General features: G+C 40.1%; 1 protein-coding gene across 1 annotated transcript; it reads right to left on the reverse strand.

Annotated features, from left to right (window-relative positions):
* Positions 1-2,818: 2,818 nt before the first annotated feature.
* LOC106605056 (thyrotropin-releasing hormone receptor) lies at positions 2,819-9,083 on the reverse strand. Its single transcript, XM_014200313.2, has 2 exons — positions 7,942-9,083; positions 2,819-4,895 (listed from the first exon to the last, which is right to left on the reverse strand). The coding sequence occupies exons 1-2, from the start codon at positions 8,719-8,721 to the stop codon at positions 4,458-4,460; spliced, it is 1,218 nt and encodes a 405-aa protein (XP_014055788.1). The 5' UTR covers positions 8,722-9,083; the 3' UTR covers positions 2,819-4,457.
* Positions 9,084-20,883: the final 11,800 nt, after the last annotated feature.

The raw sequence follows: 20,883 nt of genomic DNA on the forward strand, positions 1-20,883 counted from the left end.
CCCAACATCTCTACAGGCTGTATAAGGGCTATTTGACCAAGAAGGAGAATGATGGAGTGTTGCATCAGATGACCTGACCTCCAAAATCACCCGACCTCAACCCAATTGAGATGGTTTGGGATGAGTTGGACCGCGGAGTGAAGGAAAAGCTGCCAACAAGAGCTCCTGACTGTTTGGAAAAGCATTCCAGGTGAAGTTGGTTGAGAGAATGCCAAGAGTGTGCAAAGCTGTCATCAAGGCAAAGGGTGGCTACTTTGAAAAATCTAAAATCTAAAATTAGTTTTGATTTGTTTTTTTGGTTACTACATGTAAATGATTTCATAATTTTGATGTATTTACTATTATTTTTCAATGTAGAAAATTGTACAAATAAAGAAAAACCCTTGAAGGAGTAGATGTGTCCAAACTTTTGTCTGGTACTGTATATTGCTTTATTTGGATACCCAAACTCCTTACCAATGGGAATGTCCTTGGGACCAGTTTATGTTGTTAACAGGCTATACACACATTCATTCCCAAACAACTTTGAGGCACGTCTGACTGTGTTAATCCTTACAACCTACCCCAGTTTTGGAGAAGTCTTTGTGTGTGTGTGTGTGTGCGTTTGAGAGAGAGAAAAATAAAGAGTGAGAGACAAAAATAAATAGAGAGTGATTGAACGATATTGCGGTGGCTATTATATTTATCTGTATTCTGTTTGCCTTCCTTTCACCTCAAACTTTATTCATTCTTGTCTTTCTCATCTAGTTACTACTGAGCAGGCTGCTTTTATAGCTTCTATAAAGAACAAAGCAGTTTAAATTAGTATGAGCCACATTATATTGTCGATTAACAAGCAATTTTGAAAATAATTAGTTAAGAAAATGACTGACTGCATGTTCCTTGGTATGACTTTGGAAGATTGTGTTAATTTGTTTATTTAGTCAAAAAGTTGTATTCATTTTTTCTTAGGCCTTCTCATCATAAATCCTACAATAGCCACCTGTCACACCCTGATCTGTTTCACCTGTCTTTGTGATTGTCTCCACCCACCTCCAGTTGTCTCCTGTTTTCCCCATTTGTCCCCGGTGAATTTATCCCTGTGTTTCCTGTCTCTCTGTTCCAGTTCGTCTTGCTTTGCCAAGTCAACCAGCCTTTCTCCTAACTCCTATTTTTCCCAGTCTCTGTTTTTTCCTAGCCCTGCTGGTTTTGACCCTTGCCTGTCCTGACGCCAAATTCGCCTGCCTGACCACTCTGCCTGTTCTGACCTCGAGCCTGCCTATCCCCTTGTACTGTTTGGACTTGGACTTGTTGACTGAACCCCTGCCTGTCCTGACCTCGAGACTGCCTATCCCCTTGTACTGTTTGGACTTGGACTTGTTGACTGAACCCCTGCCTGTCCTGACCTCAAGCCTGCCTATCGCCTGGTACTGTTTGGACTCTGACCTGGTTTATGAACTCTCGCCTGTCCCCGACCTGCCTTTTGCCTTCTCCCTTTGTTATAATAAATATCGGAGCTCAGCCATCTGCCTCCTGTGTCTGCATTTGAGTCTCGCCTTGTGCCCTTATACCACCTGTTTGCAAAAGGCCATGTTGTGCATATCTGTACAAATAATTTCATTGAGAAAATTGTAATTCAGGTATTCTGCTGGTTATTTATAGAGCTGTTGATCAGAGGGTGACAGATGTGCATGTGAGTGACCTTGGACTCAGAGGAGAATGTAAAGGGGAAACATCTGGATACCCAAACTCCTTACCAATGGGAATGTCCTTGGGACCAGTTTATGTTGTTAACAGGCTATGCACACATTCATTCCCTAACAACTTTGAGACACGTCTGGCTGTGTTAATCCTTACAACCTACCCCAGTTTGGGAGAAGTCTTTGTGTGTGCGTGTGTGTGCGTTTGAGAGAGAGAAAAGTAGAGTGAGAGAGACAAAAAGAAATAGAGTGATTGAACGATATTGCGGTGGCTATTATATTTATCTGTATTCTGTTTGCCTTCCTTTCACCTCAACCTTCATTTATTCTTGTCTTTCTCATCTAGTTACTACTGAGCAGGCTGCTTTAATAGCTTCTATAAAGAACAAGCCGTTTAATAGACAAAGCATTCGCCCAAATTTATATGCAAATTTGCTACCATAACAATCCTTTTTACGGTAATAAAAGAAGAAATGTGCGTCTGGTAAACCTCATATCTACTTGAGCTAGGCTATTTGCTTTAAAATCCCATTACATTGACAGGTCTAGTGGGACTATCCAACTATCGAAAAATGGAGTGCTTTGCCACAAGAGGCCAGATTATTCGAGGTCCTCCGAATAAGTGCTCAATCAGGGGACCTGTTTAAAGATTGATGTGGTCAATATAATCATCCCATTTAATGTCTCAATATAACTCAATTTACGATTTATGAAGAACATTTTGATGATTTGCTATGTAGTTGTCATCACAGTTGACCATTATTTAATATAGTGTGTGTGTGGAGAATACATTTGAGCACTGCATAAAACATGGGTTCACTTTTAAAATAAACTGATGCTTTCAATGCTGCTTTCCACGCCATTATCCCATGTATTACTCCAAATGAATGTGCTGTGATAAGAACAGATGGAAACTGCCATATTGTTGGCTGCTATATATGTTACAATTCCTGATATTTATTTGTGCAGTCATCTGGATAAAATCACTATGTGAGGATGTTAATAGTGTTTTGATGAAGTTGCAAAAGTAACCATATGTTTTGATTGCATCCTAATGGAATAGATGAAAAGGCAGTGAAGATGTGTCAAAATATACTGAGATTAATTACAAATAATGACACATGAATTTCGGGATTCTGCGAGTAATTATCAATATTTGACAGACTACATGATCATTGATCATTTTATTATAGACAAATAACAAAACAAAACACAAACCATCCAAACAACAAGAGTAGTTTTTACAATCCAGAGAACTGCCAGCAAAGAGAGACCAGGTTACACAACATTGCTGACTGAAGATAAACTGTATACTGCACATAGATGTCTGTCTTTTTGAAATCACACCACAACATCATTTGTTTTACAGTGTCCATGCTGCAAACTCGCTACCAGGCACCACTCCCTTTTATGGTGGAAACTGTGCAACGGAGATAGTAGATGAAAGTGCAAGAGGGACAGATCATTATTTCACGTACCTTATTTGAAACATACTGTAGTTGTAGTGTTACCAAAGAAGAACAGCGCAGCTCCACATTGATCGCTCCATAGTAAAATACTGTACGTTGATGTGACAAACAATAAAACTGAACAAAACAAACTACGTTAATTACAAAATAGCTCTACTGGCAGACACAATTTAAATGGTACAAAGGTATGAATTGAAAACGGGTCCGAAACGTACATCGAAAATGTACATCGTACATCAATTTCACATGGCAACGCACAATCAATTGCAAGCATTTTTACAGAGAGGGCGTTTCATCAGTATAAAATAAACAACAACAAACGTTCTATTTTTTCCTTTTTGATTGAATCCACACCACAGTAGTCCATTACAGGTACAGCAGGATGTTTAACCATGCTGTATTTTTGACACTAGCCCCTGCGGAACATTTCATATCGGGTGAACCTTTTAGCCAATAAGGTTACTATAAAGTCAAATGGTATTGCGCAATCAAACGGATGACAGATCCGGCGTGTCATTGCTTTGTCCTCATCATCTGTGACCTTTAAAGAAACTTCATCCCAACAGATCTCTATTTCCCTGACAGGCAGGTTTCAATTTAAAGCAATGTGTGATATTTACACCCCTAGAGCAAAGATGGTGTTGATACTCTGCCTCCTTTGAATTCTGCCTTTGAAATGTGTTCAGTGATCACATTCTCTCTGTGCTGTTTTAAAACATGCAAAGTAGCAGGATGGTTTTTAACAACTTAGCCCAGACAGTTTGACTCCTACTGTAGAGTGAGCTTTTATTTTAAACACACACACGAACACACACACACACACACACACACACACTGAGTTCCTGGCCTATACTTCTCCAGATAAAAAGAGGGATAACATCTTTCCCTTGTTATATTTCCCTTGTAGGAAAACACTTTACAGAGATGGCAACTGTTGCTCAGTATGTGAAAGCAGTATGACTATTACCTTGCCAATTAAATGTGTGTGTCACACAATGTTTAGGACTGATTTAAACGATGCCTATAATTGGGTGCTTTGTGCTAAGATGGCTACAGAGCGAGAGGAGAATATATTTTCACCATGCTAGATAAAGAAATTAAGCATTCCTTCCTCTATTAACAACACATTTTTTGGCATTTAATGTTTGCCGTTGTACTGCTCAAATATTAAATAAATTCCTCTACAGAAAATGAGTTATAGAATTGGCAGTATGCTGCTGGAGACCATTTTGAATTCACAAACTAGAGCTTAAGGATAAGAAGATCCTTTCAGATAATCATTGTTGCCTGAATGGAGTTACTTTTTCCATCAGGGAGTGCAAAGGGCAACCCTGCCTGACAGAAAGGGGTCCTCGAATGATATCCTCTTGGTGCTGGGCAGGAACTGGTCACTGGGTGTGGGTGTGGCCAGCTCATCCATCTCGGTAGTGAAGTGGTCAGGGCTCTCTCCATTGGTTGTGTCCTTGATGGCGCTGTAGGTCAGGGCCAAGCTGTAAGACGCCGGCTTCTCCAATCGCTGCGGACCACAGTGACACAACTTCTTGAAGGAGGTGCGAAACTTCTGAGACATGGCGTTGTAGATGACAGGGTTGACGGCGCTGTTCAGGTAGATGCAGATGCGGCAGAAGAGTAGGAACCAGAGGTCCAGGTAAGGCTTGTCCAGGAAGGAGTTTACCACCACCAGCGTCCGGTAGGGCATCCAGAGGAGGGCAAAGAGCACCACCACCACAGCTAACATCTTAGTCACCTGACAACAACACATGGAAGAAAATCAAGAGCCATGTTCATCAAAGGACATGGGAAAGAATAGAATTCAGCTTGACTCCTGTAAAAAAAAAATGTGAAAAAAAAATGTATGTTCCTGCTATTCAAAGAAAAGTGGCTGAAATGGGTCAGAGAGCACCCTCTGACAATTAATATCAACCACAGACTGAAGAGACTGACAAAACAGCATCTGTAAGACTAAACCAACAGAGCCTAGAGAGCAGTTTAATTGCAAATATAATTATGATTTGATAATGTTTATATTAAACTCTACCATCCTTATTTATGTTGTGAGGTCTCACTCCAGTGATGTGTCTCTTATTGGATAGGGTCAGGGAGCAACTATCATCATTGCTAAGGGAAGATTCCTGATCACTATCCTTATTCAATTTGGACCTTTTGAGTTAATTCAATCAGGCCCTGGTAAGTGGTATGGATTGCACTGGTTTCCATTCATCGCTAGGCCAGTTAGAGATGTGTGTGTTATGTCAGAGCCTTATCCTGACTTGTTTTGCTAAATGACCTAGCAGTGAGCACAGATCCATCATCTGTCTGAGACAGAAAAAGCCCAAGGCTGGCTTGGTCCATGTTTCAGACAAGGCTGAGGGCGTGCAACCAAGGTAACCTAATTAATTACAAGTAAAAAAAAACTAAGATGTCTTGATTGCGTAGGTCTTCACACCCCAGAGTTAATGCTTGGTGGAAGGACATTTGGTAGCCATTACAGCTGTGAAAAATGTTGTATAATATTCTACCAACTTTGCACAACTCTTCAGGCAACATACATGTATATCTGATGTTTTTGTCAAAATTGTTTAAGCTCAGTAAATTTGGTTGGGAGTCATTAATTGACAGCAATATTCAAACCTGGTTTCAGATTTTCAAGCAAATTTCATTCAGGACTGAGACTGGTCCACTCAGGAACACTTAACAATTCTTGGAAAGTCATTCTGGTGTGTCTTTGGCATTAAAATGTGTGTAATTGTCCCACTGAAAAATAGAAGACTGAGGTGGTTTTCCTCTAACTTTTTACCTGGGCTTTGCTACTTTCATTTTTAATAGGGGTGAAAGTACTGTAGATTTAATTTCTTACAGATAGAATTACATATAGAATCCCTATTAATTTAATAGGATCTCTGTGGCATGTTGATTTTGTTCACCCACACCAGAAGTGATCAGGACACACAGGTTGAAATATCAAAACAAACTCTGAACCAAGTATATTAATTTGGGGACAGGTCGAAAAGCATTAAACATTTATGGCAATTTAGCTAGCTAGCTTGATGTTGCTAGCTAATTTGTCCTGGGATATAAACATTGGGTTGTTATTTTACCTGAAATGCACAAGGTCCACAATTAATCCACAGATAAAACGGTAAACCCAATTCGTTTCTCGTCATATCTCCTCCTTCTTACATGTGTCTTTTTCTTCTTTGGACTTTATATGGCGGTTGGCAACCAACTTTAAGGTGCATTACTACAACCGACTGGAGTGTGGACGTCAGATCATCTTTTAATCACCCACGTGGGTATATGCTCCTAAAAACCAATGAGGAGATTTGAGAGGCAGGACTTGCAAAGCGTTGAGCGTCACAAATAGAACTATCTTCTATTTCAGTGCCTGGCCACGCAGACGCTCGCTGTCGCACGCGAGCAGTGTGGGTGCAATGATTGAATAACATGTATGTGTACATTTATTTTGCAACGCTCGCGCACGTGACGCGAGCAGTGTGGTCAGCATGTTAGTCCACTCTGAAATAATTCCCACATCCATACAGTGCACTGTGCAGCAGCCATTTGATGAATGGAAAGAGACATCGGTTACAAACATTCTGTGATTCTCATTCATTAGGCCTACACTTGTAACCAGAATTGTCTCGTTCACAATCATCATCTCGTTCACAGCCACTCATCTCTGGCTTCACAAAATGTCACTGTTATTGATGAACCACATCGCATTTTGGAGTGTATTCTACAGGTTTTCTAGTCCATTCACTAATTTCCATGAGGGTGACATGCGTTAATGATAAATAATGAGCCTACAGCCTACAGGTTTCTTGACCTCTTCGTTTTAAATATTGTGTTGGCTCATGTCCAACCGGTATGGTGTACACATACCCCAGTATTTATTTTGCCAGTACTGCACCTCCAGTCCCTAATGGTGACAAGCATTCCCATAACATGATGCTGGCACCACAATACTTGAAAATCCACTCCTTATAGTGGAGCTCTCCCTTTCCTCAGATAAACTCACACCCCTTCCATTCGCATGTTCAGTCTCAGGTGCTGTGTATGCTCTATATGTGTTCCAAACTACATTATTCAGTGGCGTGTGCTGTCAGCATAGTGGCGAGGCTTTATGAGTCTATATTAATGTGGTTTGTTGCATGTTGACTTGCTAGTGCTGCACACTGTAACCTACTTACAATGATTACCCACTGGTTGAATCGAAATTGTTTTCACCTCGTTTCAATGAAATGACGTTGAACTAACGTGGAATAGATGTGGAATAGACGTTGAATTGACGTCTGTGTCCAGTGGGCAAATGTTCCCTTCTCTAGGATGTTACCATATACTCTTAGAAAAAAAACGTCTCATCTATGACCTAAAAGGGTTATTCGGCTGTCCCCATAAAATAACCCTTTGAGCAACCCTTTTTGGTTGGAGGTAGAACCCTTTCCACACAGGGTTCTACATGGAACCCAAAAGGGTTCTACCTGGAACCAAAATGGGCTCTCCTATGGGGACAGCAGAAGAACCCTTTTGGAAGCTATTTTTCTAAGAGTGTACAGTATATGCTTGGATTGAACACCCCAACTTCACGACATATCATACCAGTGCAATTATGAAACTGTTGAATTCATAATCCAATTATACTGGAGTTTTTTTGTATCATTAATTTGTTTCCCCTCACTTTATTCACGAGGCACACAAACAAACACACACACACACACACACAGTGTAGTTATTACACTGTAGATACACCGTTATAAGACAGAAAACTTTAAAACAGTAGAGTGGCAACTTACCTGCCTGCGAGAGCGGACGGTTGTGCTACATGAATTGTTGGTGCTCATCATCCTATTTCCTTGGCATGATTCTTTTTTCCACTTTGTATTTTCCTTGGGGTCTGCCGGCAATGGGTTGAGGAAAAGAATTCTAGCGATAAATCCATACAGAACAGTGGCTAGCATGAGGGGCACCACATAGAACATGGCAAAGTCAGTGAAGTAGATAAATGGCAGGTAAAGATTTCTTGACACTTTGTATTCGCACGAGACCAAGGTAATATTGTCGTAAATCAACTCGTTCATGTCAGACAGATAAAACCACATGGCGCAGTAGAGCGAGGTAAAAGCCCAAACCACCACTATAATTTTCTTTGCTCTTGACAGCGTGCACATAAACTGCGCTTTTATGGGGTGGCAGATGGCTATGTACCGCTCAATTGTGAACGCTGTGATGGAGCATGAAGACGCGTTGATGCCCAAGTACTGGAAATAAGTTATGCTAAGGCACCCGACGTATCCGTACACCCAGCCTCCTCCATACAAACTCTGTGTAATATTCGGCAGTCCCGCCGCGGTCAGAACCATCAGGTCGGCCACCGCCAAACTCACCAGGTAACAGTTGGTGGGTGTCCGCATGTGTTTGGTTGTAAGAACAACTAGGATCACCATAACGTTTCCAACTATTCCTATCCCACAGATGAGAATCACAAAAAATATGCTGACCACTTTGTATTCCATGCTATAATCAGTCCATGGACCAAGCGTCTGGTTATCTGGATATGAAGTAACATTCTCCATGGTTTAGTTCTGTCCACTTCAACTGGAGGAGTAATTCATTTCAGACATAGACTTTACATTTAAAATAGCCTCAAAAGAGCTCCCTTTAAAAATCTATTAGTTCCAAAACCAAGTCATTATTCAATAAAGTATTTTGTATTACTTATCCAAAATAAGAGTAAACTATTTTCATGAGGTTATGAAAGAGATATATATATATCATATAAAATCTAGCGAGCAAAACGTATTCGATTAATACGAAGACCAGGTTTGGATTTTAGTGCTGTTTACCCATGTTTTAGTCCTCTTTATGCACTAAGTTAGGCAAACTGCAAGTTAAAGCAAAGAGGTAAAGTAAAGAGGTGTGACATGGCATGCGCAACTCCAGTCTGAGAAGACAGCCTTGTCATTACGCACAGAGCTCCAATGTCACGCCCTGACCGGAGAGAGCCTTTTTATTTCTCTATTTGGTTAGGTCAGGGTGTGATTTGGGTGGGCATTCTACCTTATTGTATTTCTATGTTGGCCTGATATGGTTCCCAATCAGAGGCAGCTGTCTTTCGTTGTCTCTGATTGGGGATCATATTTAGGCAGCTTTTTCCCCACTGTGTTTTTGTGGGGTCTTGTTTTTGTATAGCTGCTTAGAAGCCTGCAGAACTTTACGCATGTTTTTTTTTGTTGTATTTTGTTGTTTTGACGGTGTTCATTTTAATAAAGGGAAAAAATGTTCGCCAACCACGCTGCACCTTGGTCCTTCTCTACAAACGTACGTGACATCCAAAGAGCGTTTTGACTGTGGCTTTACTCTCTACCAGCTGTTCTGATATTGTGGTTGTAGCCAACAGAAAAGCAGTGTATGCATGCATGATAGAGCAGGGACTTCAATTGTAACAATGGACTTAAAACATGTACACTGTAAAAATGTACTCTTTGGAAAAGCCTAAAACAATAAATGAGTTAGGGTTTCTCAATTTTAGAAAACTACTTTTGTGTGAAACCAAATATATGATTCAATGCCAACTGTTATATTTTGATTATTACTAAACCTATATTTCAAGTTATAAATCTGTAAAATCCTACTCAAATTTGACTTTTCAGATGTATTGGCTATCTAAATGTCTTGCTTGGACATCATGACATCACACATGTTCAGTGTCTTTCTCTTACTTGCAGTGACCTCCCAGCTAGCACATAACGTTCTGAGAACTATATGTTTCGTAGGGCTTGGTGAGAACGTGGTTGTCCTATGGTTATTTTGTGTAAAACCTTCCCTCAACTTTCTGGGAACGGTGCAGAATAGTTGCTTGGTTTAGGAACATTATCAGCACGTTTAAGGAACTTGACCCCCAAATATTTTTTACTTCAACAGAGCTTTTCATAAAAGTTAAAACATGGTTACATTCAATAAAAATGTTGGTAATGTTCTAGGAAATTTGTCCAACTGGTTTGACATTGGGAATGTTCTCAAATAGTTCAGAAACAACGTTCTTCGGTGGGAATTTCAGTACTTCAACATAAACGTTTCCTGCAGGTTTCCTCTTGGTTCTATTTAAAGACGGGTTCAACAGAACATTCAGAGAATGTTTTTTTATTTAACCCTTATTAACCAGGTAAGTTGACTGAGAAAACATTCTCATTTACAGCCAAGACCTGGGGAATAGTTACAGGGGAGATGAATGAGCCAATTGGAAGTTGGGAGGGGATTAGGTAGCCATGATGGTATGAAGGCCAGAATGTGAATTTAACCAGGACACTGGGGTTAACACCCCTAGTCGTACGATAAGTGCCATGGGATCATTAGTGACCACAGAGAGTCAGGACACCCGTTTAATGTCCCATCCGAAAGACAGCACCCTACACAGGGCAATGTCCCCAATCACTGCCCTGGGGCATTGGGAATTTATTTTAGACCAGAGGAAAGAGTTTCTCCTACTGGCCCTCCATCACCACTTCCAGCAGAAGATGGTCTCCCATCCAGGACCAACCCTGATTAGGTTTAGCACTGAACATACTTTGCCCTCTGGTTAAACCTAAAAAATAACAAACTAATATACACTACCGTTCAATCGTTTGGTGTCACTTAGAAATGTCCTTGTTTTTGAAAGAAAAGCACATTTGTTGTCCATTAAAATAACATAAAATTGATCAGAAATACAGTGTAGACATTGTTAACACTGAAAAATGACTATTGTAGCTGGAAATGTCAGATTTTTTCATGGAATATCTACAGTCGTGGCCAAAAGTTTTGAGAATGACACAAATATTAATTTTCACAAAGTTTGCTGCTTCAGTGTCTTTAGATATTTTTGTCAGATGTTACTATGGAATACTGAACTATAACTGCAAGCATTTCATAAGTGTCAAAGGCTTTTATTGACAATTGCATGAAGTTGATGAAAAGAGTCAATATTTGCAGTGTTGACCCTTCTTTTTCAAGACCTCTGCAATCCGCCCTAGCATGCTGTCAATTAACTTCTGGGTCACATCCTGACTGATGGCAGCCCATTCTTGCATAATCAATGCTTGGAGTTTGTAAGAATTTGTGGGTTTTTGTTTGTCCACCCGCCTCTTGAGGATTGACCACAAGTTCTCAATGGGATTAAGATCTGGGGAGTTTCCTGGCCATTGACCCAAAATATCAATGTTTTGTTCCCCGAGCCACTTAGTTATCACTTTTTCCTTATGGCAAAGTGCTCCATCATGCTGGAAAAGGCATTGTTCATCACCAAATTGTTCCTGGATGGTTGGGAGAAGTTGCTCTCGGAGGATGTGTTGGTACCATTCTTTATTCATGGCTGTGTTCTTAGGGAAAATTGTGACTGAGACCACTCTCTTGGCTGAGAGGCAACCCCACTCATGAATGGTCTCAGGATGCTTTACTGTTGGCATAACACAGGACTGATGGTAGCGCTCACCTTGTCTTCTCCTGACAAGCTTTTTTCTGGATGCCCCAAACAATCGGAAAGGGGATTCATCAGAGAAAATGACTTTACCCCAGTCCTCAGCAGTCCAATCCCTGTAACTATTGTAGAATATCAGTCTGTCCCTGATATTTTTCCTGGAGAGAAGTAGCTTCTTTGCTGCCCTTCTTGACACCAGGCCATCCTCCAAAAGTCTTCGCCTCACTGTGCGTGCAGATGTACTCACACCTGCCTGCTGCCATTCCTGAGCAAGCTCTGTACTGGTGGTGCCTCAATCCCGCAGCTGAATCAACTTTAAGAGACGGTCCTGGCGCCTGCTGGACTTTCTTGGGTGCCGTGACACCTTCTTCACAACAATTGAACCGCTCCCCTTGAAGTTCTTGATGATCCAATAAATGGTTGATTTAGGTGCACTCTTACTGGCAGCAATATCCTTGCCTGTGAAGCCCTTTTTGTGCAAAGCAATGATGACGGGTAACCATGGTTGACAGAGGAAGAACAATGATTCCAAGCACCACCCTCCTTTTGAACCTTCCAGTTATTCGAACTCAGTCAGCATGACAGAGTGATCTCCAGCCTTGTCCTCGTCAACACTTACACCTGTGTTAACGAGAGAATCACTGACATGATGTCAGCTGGTCCTTTTGTGGCAGGGCTGAAATGCAGTGGAAATATTTTGGGGGGGATTAAGTTCATTTGCATGGCAAAGAGGGACTTGCAATTAATTGCAATTCATCTGATCACTCTTCATAACATTCTGGAGTATATGCAAATTGCCATCATACAAACTGAGGCAGTAGACTTTGTGAAAATTAATATTTGTGTCATTCTCAAAACTTTTGGCTATGACTGTATATAGGCGTACAGAGGCCAATTTTCAGCAACAATCACTCCTGTGTTCCAATGGCACGTTGTGTTAGCTAATCCAAGTTTATCATTTTAAAAGGCTAATTGATCATTAGAAAACCCTTTTGAAATTATGTTAGCACAGCTGAAAACTGTAGTTCTGATTAAAGAAGCAATAAAACTGACCTTCTTTAGACTAGTTGAGTATCTGGAGCATCAGCATTTGTGGGTTCGATTACAGGCTCAAAATGACCAGAAACAAAGTACTTTCTTCTGAAACTCGTCAGTCTATTCTTGTTCTGAGAAATGAAGGCTATTCCATGCGAGAAATTGCCAAGAAACTGAAGATCTCATACAACACTGTGTACTACTCCCTTCACAGAACAGCGCAAACTGTCTCTAACCAGAATAGAAAGAGGAGTGGGAGGCCCCGGTGCACAACTGAGCAAGAGGACATTAGAGTGTCTAGTTTGAGAAACAGATGCCTCACAAGTCCTCAACTGGCAGCTTCATTAAATAGTACCCGCAAAACACCGGTCTCAACGTCAACAGTGAAGAGGCGACTCCGGGATGCTGGCCCTTTGATGTTATTTTAATGGACAAAAAAATATGGTTTTCTTTAAAAACAAGTACATTTCTAATTGACCCCAAACCTTTGAGTGGTAATGTATATAAAACCCTTTTTTTTCATGTTTTATCAAGTAGATATTTCACTTTGGAATAACCTGTCCACATTTGAAATTGGATTACAAGCAATTAAATCAATTTCCTCTTAATCAAGATATTAAGTTGGTTCCATTGCATGCATAAATGATTCCAATCACTTTCTTTACATCAGACTTTCACATTAACTGATAAGAATACAGTAACCAAATGGTGGCAATTCCATCAACGGAAACCTTTCCAGGATTTTTAGTATCACATGACTTATGCAGATATCATTCAAATTCAGTGTTGGCAGAGAACGTATAATTATGAAGAAAAAAAACACAATACCTGAAATGACATTCCCGCTCACGGTTGGCCAACAGTTACTAAGCGAAGGCCACGCCCCCATTAGGCCACGCCTCCAACTCTTATGATATTATACCACCGCTACATCGCACCCATCGCTATGCAATGCGATGCGCATTAAGTGTTGTAAGCAATTGAGAAGCATCAACTCAATTTAAAAAATCACATTGATCTGTCAAATTCGGTATTTGATTTCAGACAAATTGAATTGAATAGGTTGAACGAACCAAAGTGTAATTTTGAATCAGAGTGTCTAAATGACTAAAATGTACAGTACCAGTCAAAAGTTTGGACACATCTAATCATTCCAGGGTTTTTCTTTATTTTTACTATTTTCTACATGGTAGAATAATATCGAAGACATCAGAACTATGAAATAACACATATGGAATCATTTAGTACCCAAAAAAGTGTTAAACAAATCTAAATATATTTTATATTTGAGATTTTTCAAAGTTTGCCTTGATGACAACTTTGCACACTCTTTCTGAAGGTTATTTCACATATTTAACCCCTTTTTTGGGTAGGCACAAAACTACCTTAATACTTCCATAATTTTTTTTAAACCGGTACCGGTTACCACCATTCGGTTCGTGAGAGTCTCCCCTTTCCATAGAGTGGTCATTATAGTTTATAAGTCAAACCGTTCAGACGCTACAGACGTTTATGTATCATGGTCTGGCAAACACCGCTCTAGCTCTGCCACCTTTCACCACAGATGCGGAAGTGTGACATACAGTTGAAGTCGGAAGTTTACATACACTTAGGTTGGAGTCATTAAAACTCGTTTTTCAACCACTCCACAAATTTCTTGTTTAAAAACTATAGTTTTGGCAAGTCGGTTAGGACATCTACTTTGTGCATGACACAAGTAATTTTTCCAACAATTGTTTACAGACAGATTATTTCACTTATAATTCACTGTATCACAATTCCAGTGGGTCAGAAGTTTACATACACTAAGTTGACTGTGCCTTTAAATCTTCTTATAGGTACCTGGGACGGTAGCGTCCCACCTGGCCAACATCCAGTGAAATTGCAGAGGCAAAATAAAAAAATACTCAATTCAAATACTTAACATTCTTGAAAATATATGTGTTATATATTAAAATAAAGCTTAACATCTTGTTAATCCAGCCGCCATGTCAGATTTCAAAAAGGCTTTACAGCGAAAGCAAACCATGCGATTATCTGAGGACAGAGCCCCGCATGCAAAAGCATGAAAATCATATTTCATCCAGGCAGGTGCGACACAAAAGTCAGAAATAGCGATATAAAAAATGCCTTACCTTTGATGATCTTCATATGGTTGCACTCACAAGACTCCCAGTTATACAATAAATGTTTGTTTTGTTCGATAAAGTCCCTCTTTATATCCAAAAACCTCCGTTTTGTTGGCGCGTTTTGTTCAGTAATCCAGTGGCTCAAAGGCAGTCACAACAGGCAGACGAAAAATACAAATAGTATCCGTAAAGTTCATAGAAACATGTCAAACGATGTTTATAATCAATCCTCAGGTTGTTTTTAGCCTAAATAATCGATAATATTTCAACCGGACAATAGCGTGGTCAATATAAAAGAAAAACAAGAAAGGCGCGCTCTCGGTCGCGAGCAGGAAACAGGTCTGGCGACTTCCCAGGGTCCACTCACTCAAGGTGGTCTTACTCCCTCATTTTCAGAATACAAGCCTGAAACTATTTCTAAAGACTGTTGACATCTAGTGGAAGCCATAGGAAGTGCAATTTGAGTCCTAAGTCAATGGATACTGTAATGGCATTCAATAGATTTTTCTCAGGTTTTTGCCTGCCATATCAGTTATGTTATACTCACAGACATTATTTTAACAGTTTTGGAAACGTTAGAGTGTTTTCTATCCAAATCTACCATTATATGTATATCCTAGCTTCTGGGCCTGAGTAGCAGGCAGTTTACTTTGGGCACGCTTTTCATCCGGAGGTGAAAATTGTGCCCCCTACCCTAGTCAGGTTAAACAGCTTGGGAAACTCCAGAAAATTATGTCATGGCTTTAGAAGCTCCTGATAGGCTAATTTACATCATTTGAGTCAATTGGAGGTGTACCTGTGGATGTATTTCAAGGCCTACCTTCAAACTCAGTACCTCTTTGCTTGACATCATTGGAAAATATAAAGAAATCAGCCAAGACCTCAGAATAAAAATTGTAGACCTCCACAAGTCTGGTTTATCCTTGGGAGCAATTTCCAAATGCCTGAAGGTACCACGTTCATCTGTACAAACAATAGTACGCAAGTATAAACACCATGGGACCACGCAGCTGTAGATGAACGTACTTTGGTGCAAAAAGTGCATAATCAATCCCAGAGCAAAGGACCCTGTGAAGATGCTGGAGGAAACAGGTACAAAAGTATCTATATCCACAGTAAAACGAGTCCTATATCGACATAACCTGAAAGGCCGCTCAGCAAGGAAGAAGCCACTGCTCCAAAACCGCCATTTAAAAAAGCCAGACTACGGTTTGCAACTGGGGACGAAGACAATACTTTTTGGAGAAATGTCCTCTTGTCTGATGAAACAAAAATAGTGTTGTTTGGCCATAATGACCATTGTTATGTTTGGAGGAAAAAGGGGGAGGCTTGCAAGCCGAAGAACACCATCCCAACCGTGAAGCACGGGGGTGGCAGCATCATGTTGTGGGGGTGCTTTGCTGCAGGAGGGACTGGTGCACTTCACAAAATAGATGGCATCATGAGGAGGAAAATGATGTGGATATATTGAAGCAACATCTCAAGACATCTGTCAGGAATTTAAAGCTTTGTCGCAAATGGGTCTTCCTGATGGACAATGACCCCAAGCATACTTCCAAAGTAGTGGCAAAATGGCTTAAGGACAACAAAGTCAAGGTATTGGAGTGGCCATCACAACGCCCTGACATCAATCCTATAGAAACTTTTGTGGGCAGAACTGAAAAAACATGTGCATGCTAGGAGGCCTACAAACCTGACTCAGTTACACCAGCTCTGTCAGGAGGAATAGACCAAATTTCACCCAACGTATTGTGGGAAGCTCGTGGAAGGCTACCTGAAACGTTTGACCCAAGTTAAACAATTGTAAGGCAATTCTACCTAATACTAATTGAGTGTATGTAAACTTCTGACCCACTGGGAATGTGATGAAAGAAATAAAAGCTGAAATAAATCACTCTCTACTATTATTCTGACATTTCACATTCTTAAAATAAAGTGGTGGTCCTAACTGACCTAAGACAGGGAATTTTTACTAGGATTAAATGTCAGGAATTGTGAAAAACTGAGTTTAAATGTATCTGGCTAAGGTGTATGTTAACTCCGACTTTAACTGTAGGCGGATGCGGTGGATTGAAAGGCATCCAATGCAAAAAAATGATATTGCTAGTTTAAATTGACAGATTTTGATGGGGATTTTACGTTAGTGAGATTGACGTACCGGTTCATCAATCGACTGTAGGGGGTTTTAAGCGCAATACATGTGTCACATATTCCAAGAATTGGATTTATAACATATCACACAAATTGCAATGGCTGAATGGCTGAAACAGTGAATGCTGATAATGCATCAATTAGTTAACGGTCTTGTCTGCTGAGACCCATCTGCTCCTGTGTGTCATTATTTTATTGTCATGACTCTATCGACCCATTCCGTATCAGTAGCGTGATAAATATATTATGTAGCAGAATATCATCACAATGTGACAGAAGTATATCCGTCCTCACAGGCAGTGTTCAGGAGGTTAAGATCACACATTTTTCAAAGTACAGATGGAGAAAGACATAATTATAGTTGGACACCCTTAGCACAATACATTTACTATAGGGGTTCAAGATGACCTCAGTCTAATAAGTTATCGATACAGATTGAAGGGTTGATTTGGGGCCTCGAATCCCAAGGCTGATGTGATTCATCTCTGGGTTGACATCAATCAAATGGCTGCTGTTATCAATACGTCAGGTTACTGCTATTGTGCCCTGGAGCAAGGTACTTGTTCTTTCCAGTCTGCCGTGGGTGGTGTGTTGGGTTCTGTTACAGCGAAAATAACAATCAATGTGCAAATGGCCAATAAAAATATCCCATTCTAAAACCTCACTGTGATTGGACATTTAAGCATGATTCAGTAAGAGAATAGTTATAGTTAATATACCACACCACCTAAATAAGAGTAATGGACACCGCTCAGAAAACAAATGTGACTTGATCAATGGAGTGTTCTCATAATCACATAGGCGTGATTCTGTAGGTACTCACAAGTATTATTAGAATGGGCTTTCACTGCCATCTTATGGACAAATTGCAAATAGAAGGACTTGGGGAAATGCATTCACTAAAATTGTGTGCTTTTGTTTTGGTCAAGGAATACCTAAAGAGGTATGAAACACAATATGGAATCAGGAATCTTAACACAGTCCCTCCCCCCCACGTTTGCCCTCAGAACAGCCTCAATTTATCAGGGCATGGACTGAATGAAGGGGATAAGACAGGTTAAAGAAAGATTTTTAAGCCTTGAGACAATTGAGACACTGATTGTGTATGTGGGTGAATGGGCAAGACAAAAGATTTAACCCTTGTGTAGTCTTAACATTCTGTATACTCCCCTTGTCCTAAGGGTAAAAAAGTACCCGCCTTCACTAAACCCCTAAAACAAAGCTGCTTAATTGAATAATAAACTCCAAATCTATTTTGCATGAAGAAACAACCTGTCATTCATCACAAACTTTGTGAATATCTGCGTTTTCCCTCTTCACAATGCAGAAAGACTGCATTTAATCAGTGGACACCACTCATTTTTCTTACAACACACCTGTCATAATTGTTTTTTTGTTACTAAAGTAGAGGTTTATTATTATTACAATTATTATTGCCAATGGTACTGCATTGGTGTAAACATACATTTTTTAGCACTTTTATAGCCTAAGAAAGTATCAGAAATGTGCAGAAAGTAGTTTTGAATGCATTTTATTGAAGGGAAACAATAACAGTCTTGAACTTTTAATAAAATAAGATAATAGATACAAAACAAAAACGTGAAAGAACAGAGGCTGCTGTGCAGGGGAGGCACTCCCTTCTTTGAATGTGTGGGGTTACAAGTGCCTTTCCCAGCTGCTCCAGGAACACCCTCTTCTTGTTCTGCTTATCAGGCATCCAGGTAGGGTTGATCTTGTTCCATATCACAAAGACATTGTATGAGGACACATCAAGAAGATGACCAGGGGCCAGCGGGCAGTCATCCTCCTGCAGCTGTAAGTTCCAATCACCTTATCCAGGTTGTCCACGTCTCCTTTGTTGTGGTTGTAGGATGATGGCTGGCTTCCTGTCTTCACGATCACTGATCTCAGCCGTTTTGTGTAGTGTGCTCAGGAGGACCACATTCTTGTTCCTCTTTGGGAGGTAAGAAACTAGAGTGGTGGTGGAGGTGAAGGCAAACTTTGATAAGAAGGCCTCTCTCCCCCTTGTTGCGAGGAGTGCAGGGGGAGCTCAGGCTTGTTCTTTCTAACTGTGCCAACCATGGTGATCTTCCTCTTCAGGAGCTGCTGGCTGAGTTCAATCAGTAGCACACATAATCTCAATTTCTCATTGTGTGTGTGTATGTGTGTGTGTCTTTGTGGTTTTTGTGGTGTGTAAATGATTTTATCACTGCCGGGTCAAAAATGGCCCTGAGACAATCTTTGTACCCTGGTGGGGTACAGCTTTCATGGAAATATGAACAAAGGCAATGTTTCACTTTTTCTAATGTTGGGGTCACTCTGGGAAAAGTAATCAAATTTCAAGTTGAAAAAAAATGTCATTTAGGGGGTTTTCTCTGCTGTTAAACAGAATGCAGCAATTCAGAAATTGAAATACGTTTGGTGATAATAGAGGAAACCTGTCCACATGGTGAAAAACAAAGGGAACAAAAGCATTTTTTACCTCTTCCTCTTTAATAACATTACCATTTTGCAAGAGTGCAGTTGAATTGATACCAAAACAGTTTAGGGATTCAATTGACAGTTTGACTATTTTTGAAAATACACTGACTGTACAAAACATTAAAATATTGAGTTGCACCCCCTTTTGCCCTCAGAACAGCCTCAATTCTTCGGGGCATGGACTACAAGGTGTCTAATTCCACGGGGATGCTGGCCCATATTGACTCCAAGTTGGCTGGATGCCCTTTGGGTGGTGGACCACTCTTGTTACACGCGGGAAACTGTTGAGCATGAAAAACCCAGCAGCATTACAGTTCTTGCTTGACACAATCAAACCGGTGCGCCTGGCACCTACTACCATACAACGTTCAAAGGCACTTAACCCTTGTGTTGTCTTAAGGGTGAAAAATGACCTGCCACTATGTTTAACAGGAGGGGGGTATTCCTTCAGGCTAAATAATCTCCTGGGTGTGTTTGCTGAGCAAGTAGTCTGAAATATAATTAAAATGTTGGGGTCATAGTTGACTGGCTGTGATGGATTGTCATTCATCTTAAACTGACACGTGAATGTGTATCTCACTAAGTTATTGCAGGGTTGTCAGGTAGGAGGTTATGAATTTATGAATATCTATCTATTCTAAAGCTTTGACTTTGATGTAATTCTATTTTATGCTAATTCCATGAATTATTTATTACAAAGCATTTTGTGAGAACATTCCTTTTCTAATTTAACTTTCAAGCTAAACTTTAATGTTTTTTTTATATTTCGTATTTGCCGTGGTTACTTTGCCAACAGACCTCTCAAGGTTTGGCATATTTTTTTCTCCAAAAATGAATGACATTTGGCCTGAAGTAAAGCTTATTTAATTTGACTAATGAACAAAACCTATCCCTGCTTCCAACCTGTGTGTTTTCCATAATAAACAGCTTTCCTGCAAAAGTATGCTCTGCATACAAAAACACCAAAGAGCTGTTTGTATGACCTAACACTAAATCCCCATGACAAGGTTTGATCACTTTAATAGCAAATATTGCTCTCTCTAAAATAAGATTTGCAACTGTATGCTGTAATACTGTTATAATTAGATACAGTAAAATTGTTTAAATGTCACGAAGAGATAGGACTAATATTTCAGTTGCTTAGACATTTACGGGCAAGCCATAGAATTGCACAAAACAGCTACCAGATAAATTAGTATGCAAAGCAAGCCATGCTATGGTAGAGGCCTTAATTGATAGCATTAAATTAATTATAATGCAGAGAGTGCGAGTAGATGGAAAATAATATTAAATTATCCCTGCCTAGAAGTTTAATCACATGAGCAGCATGAGTTAATGATTGTTGCAAGTTTTTTTTAATCTCTTTATCTTTTCATCAAAAGATGAATGTCTTCTTTAAGCTGCCAATCTGGGGCTCACACACACACAGCCTTGCCTTCCTGTTTTTGCTTCCATCTTTTGAAGTGTATTCCTTCTGAAAGGCATAA

The sequence above is a fragment of the Salmo salar genome, chromosome ssa05, assembly GCF_905237065.1.
Source record: "Salmo salar chromosome ssa05, Ssal_v3.1, whole genome shotgun sequence".
NCBI classification, from domain to species: domain Eukaryota; kingdom Metazoa; phylum Chordata; class Actinopteri; order Salmoniformes; family Salmonidae; genus Salmo; species Salmo salar.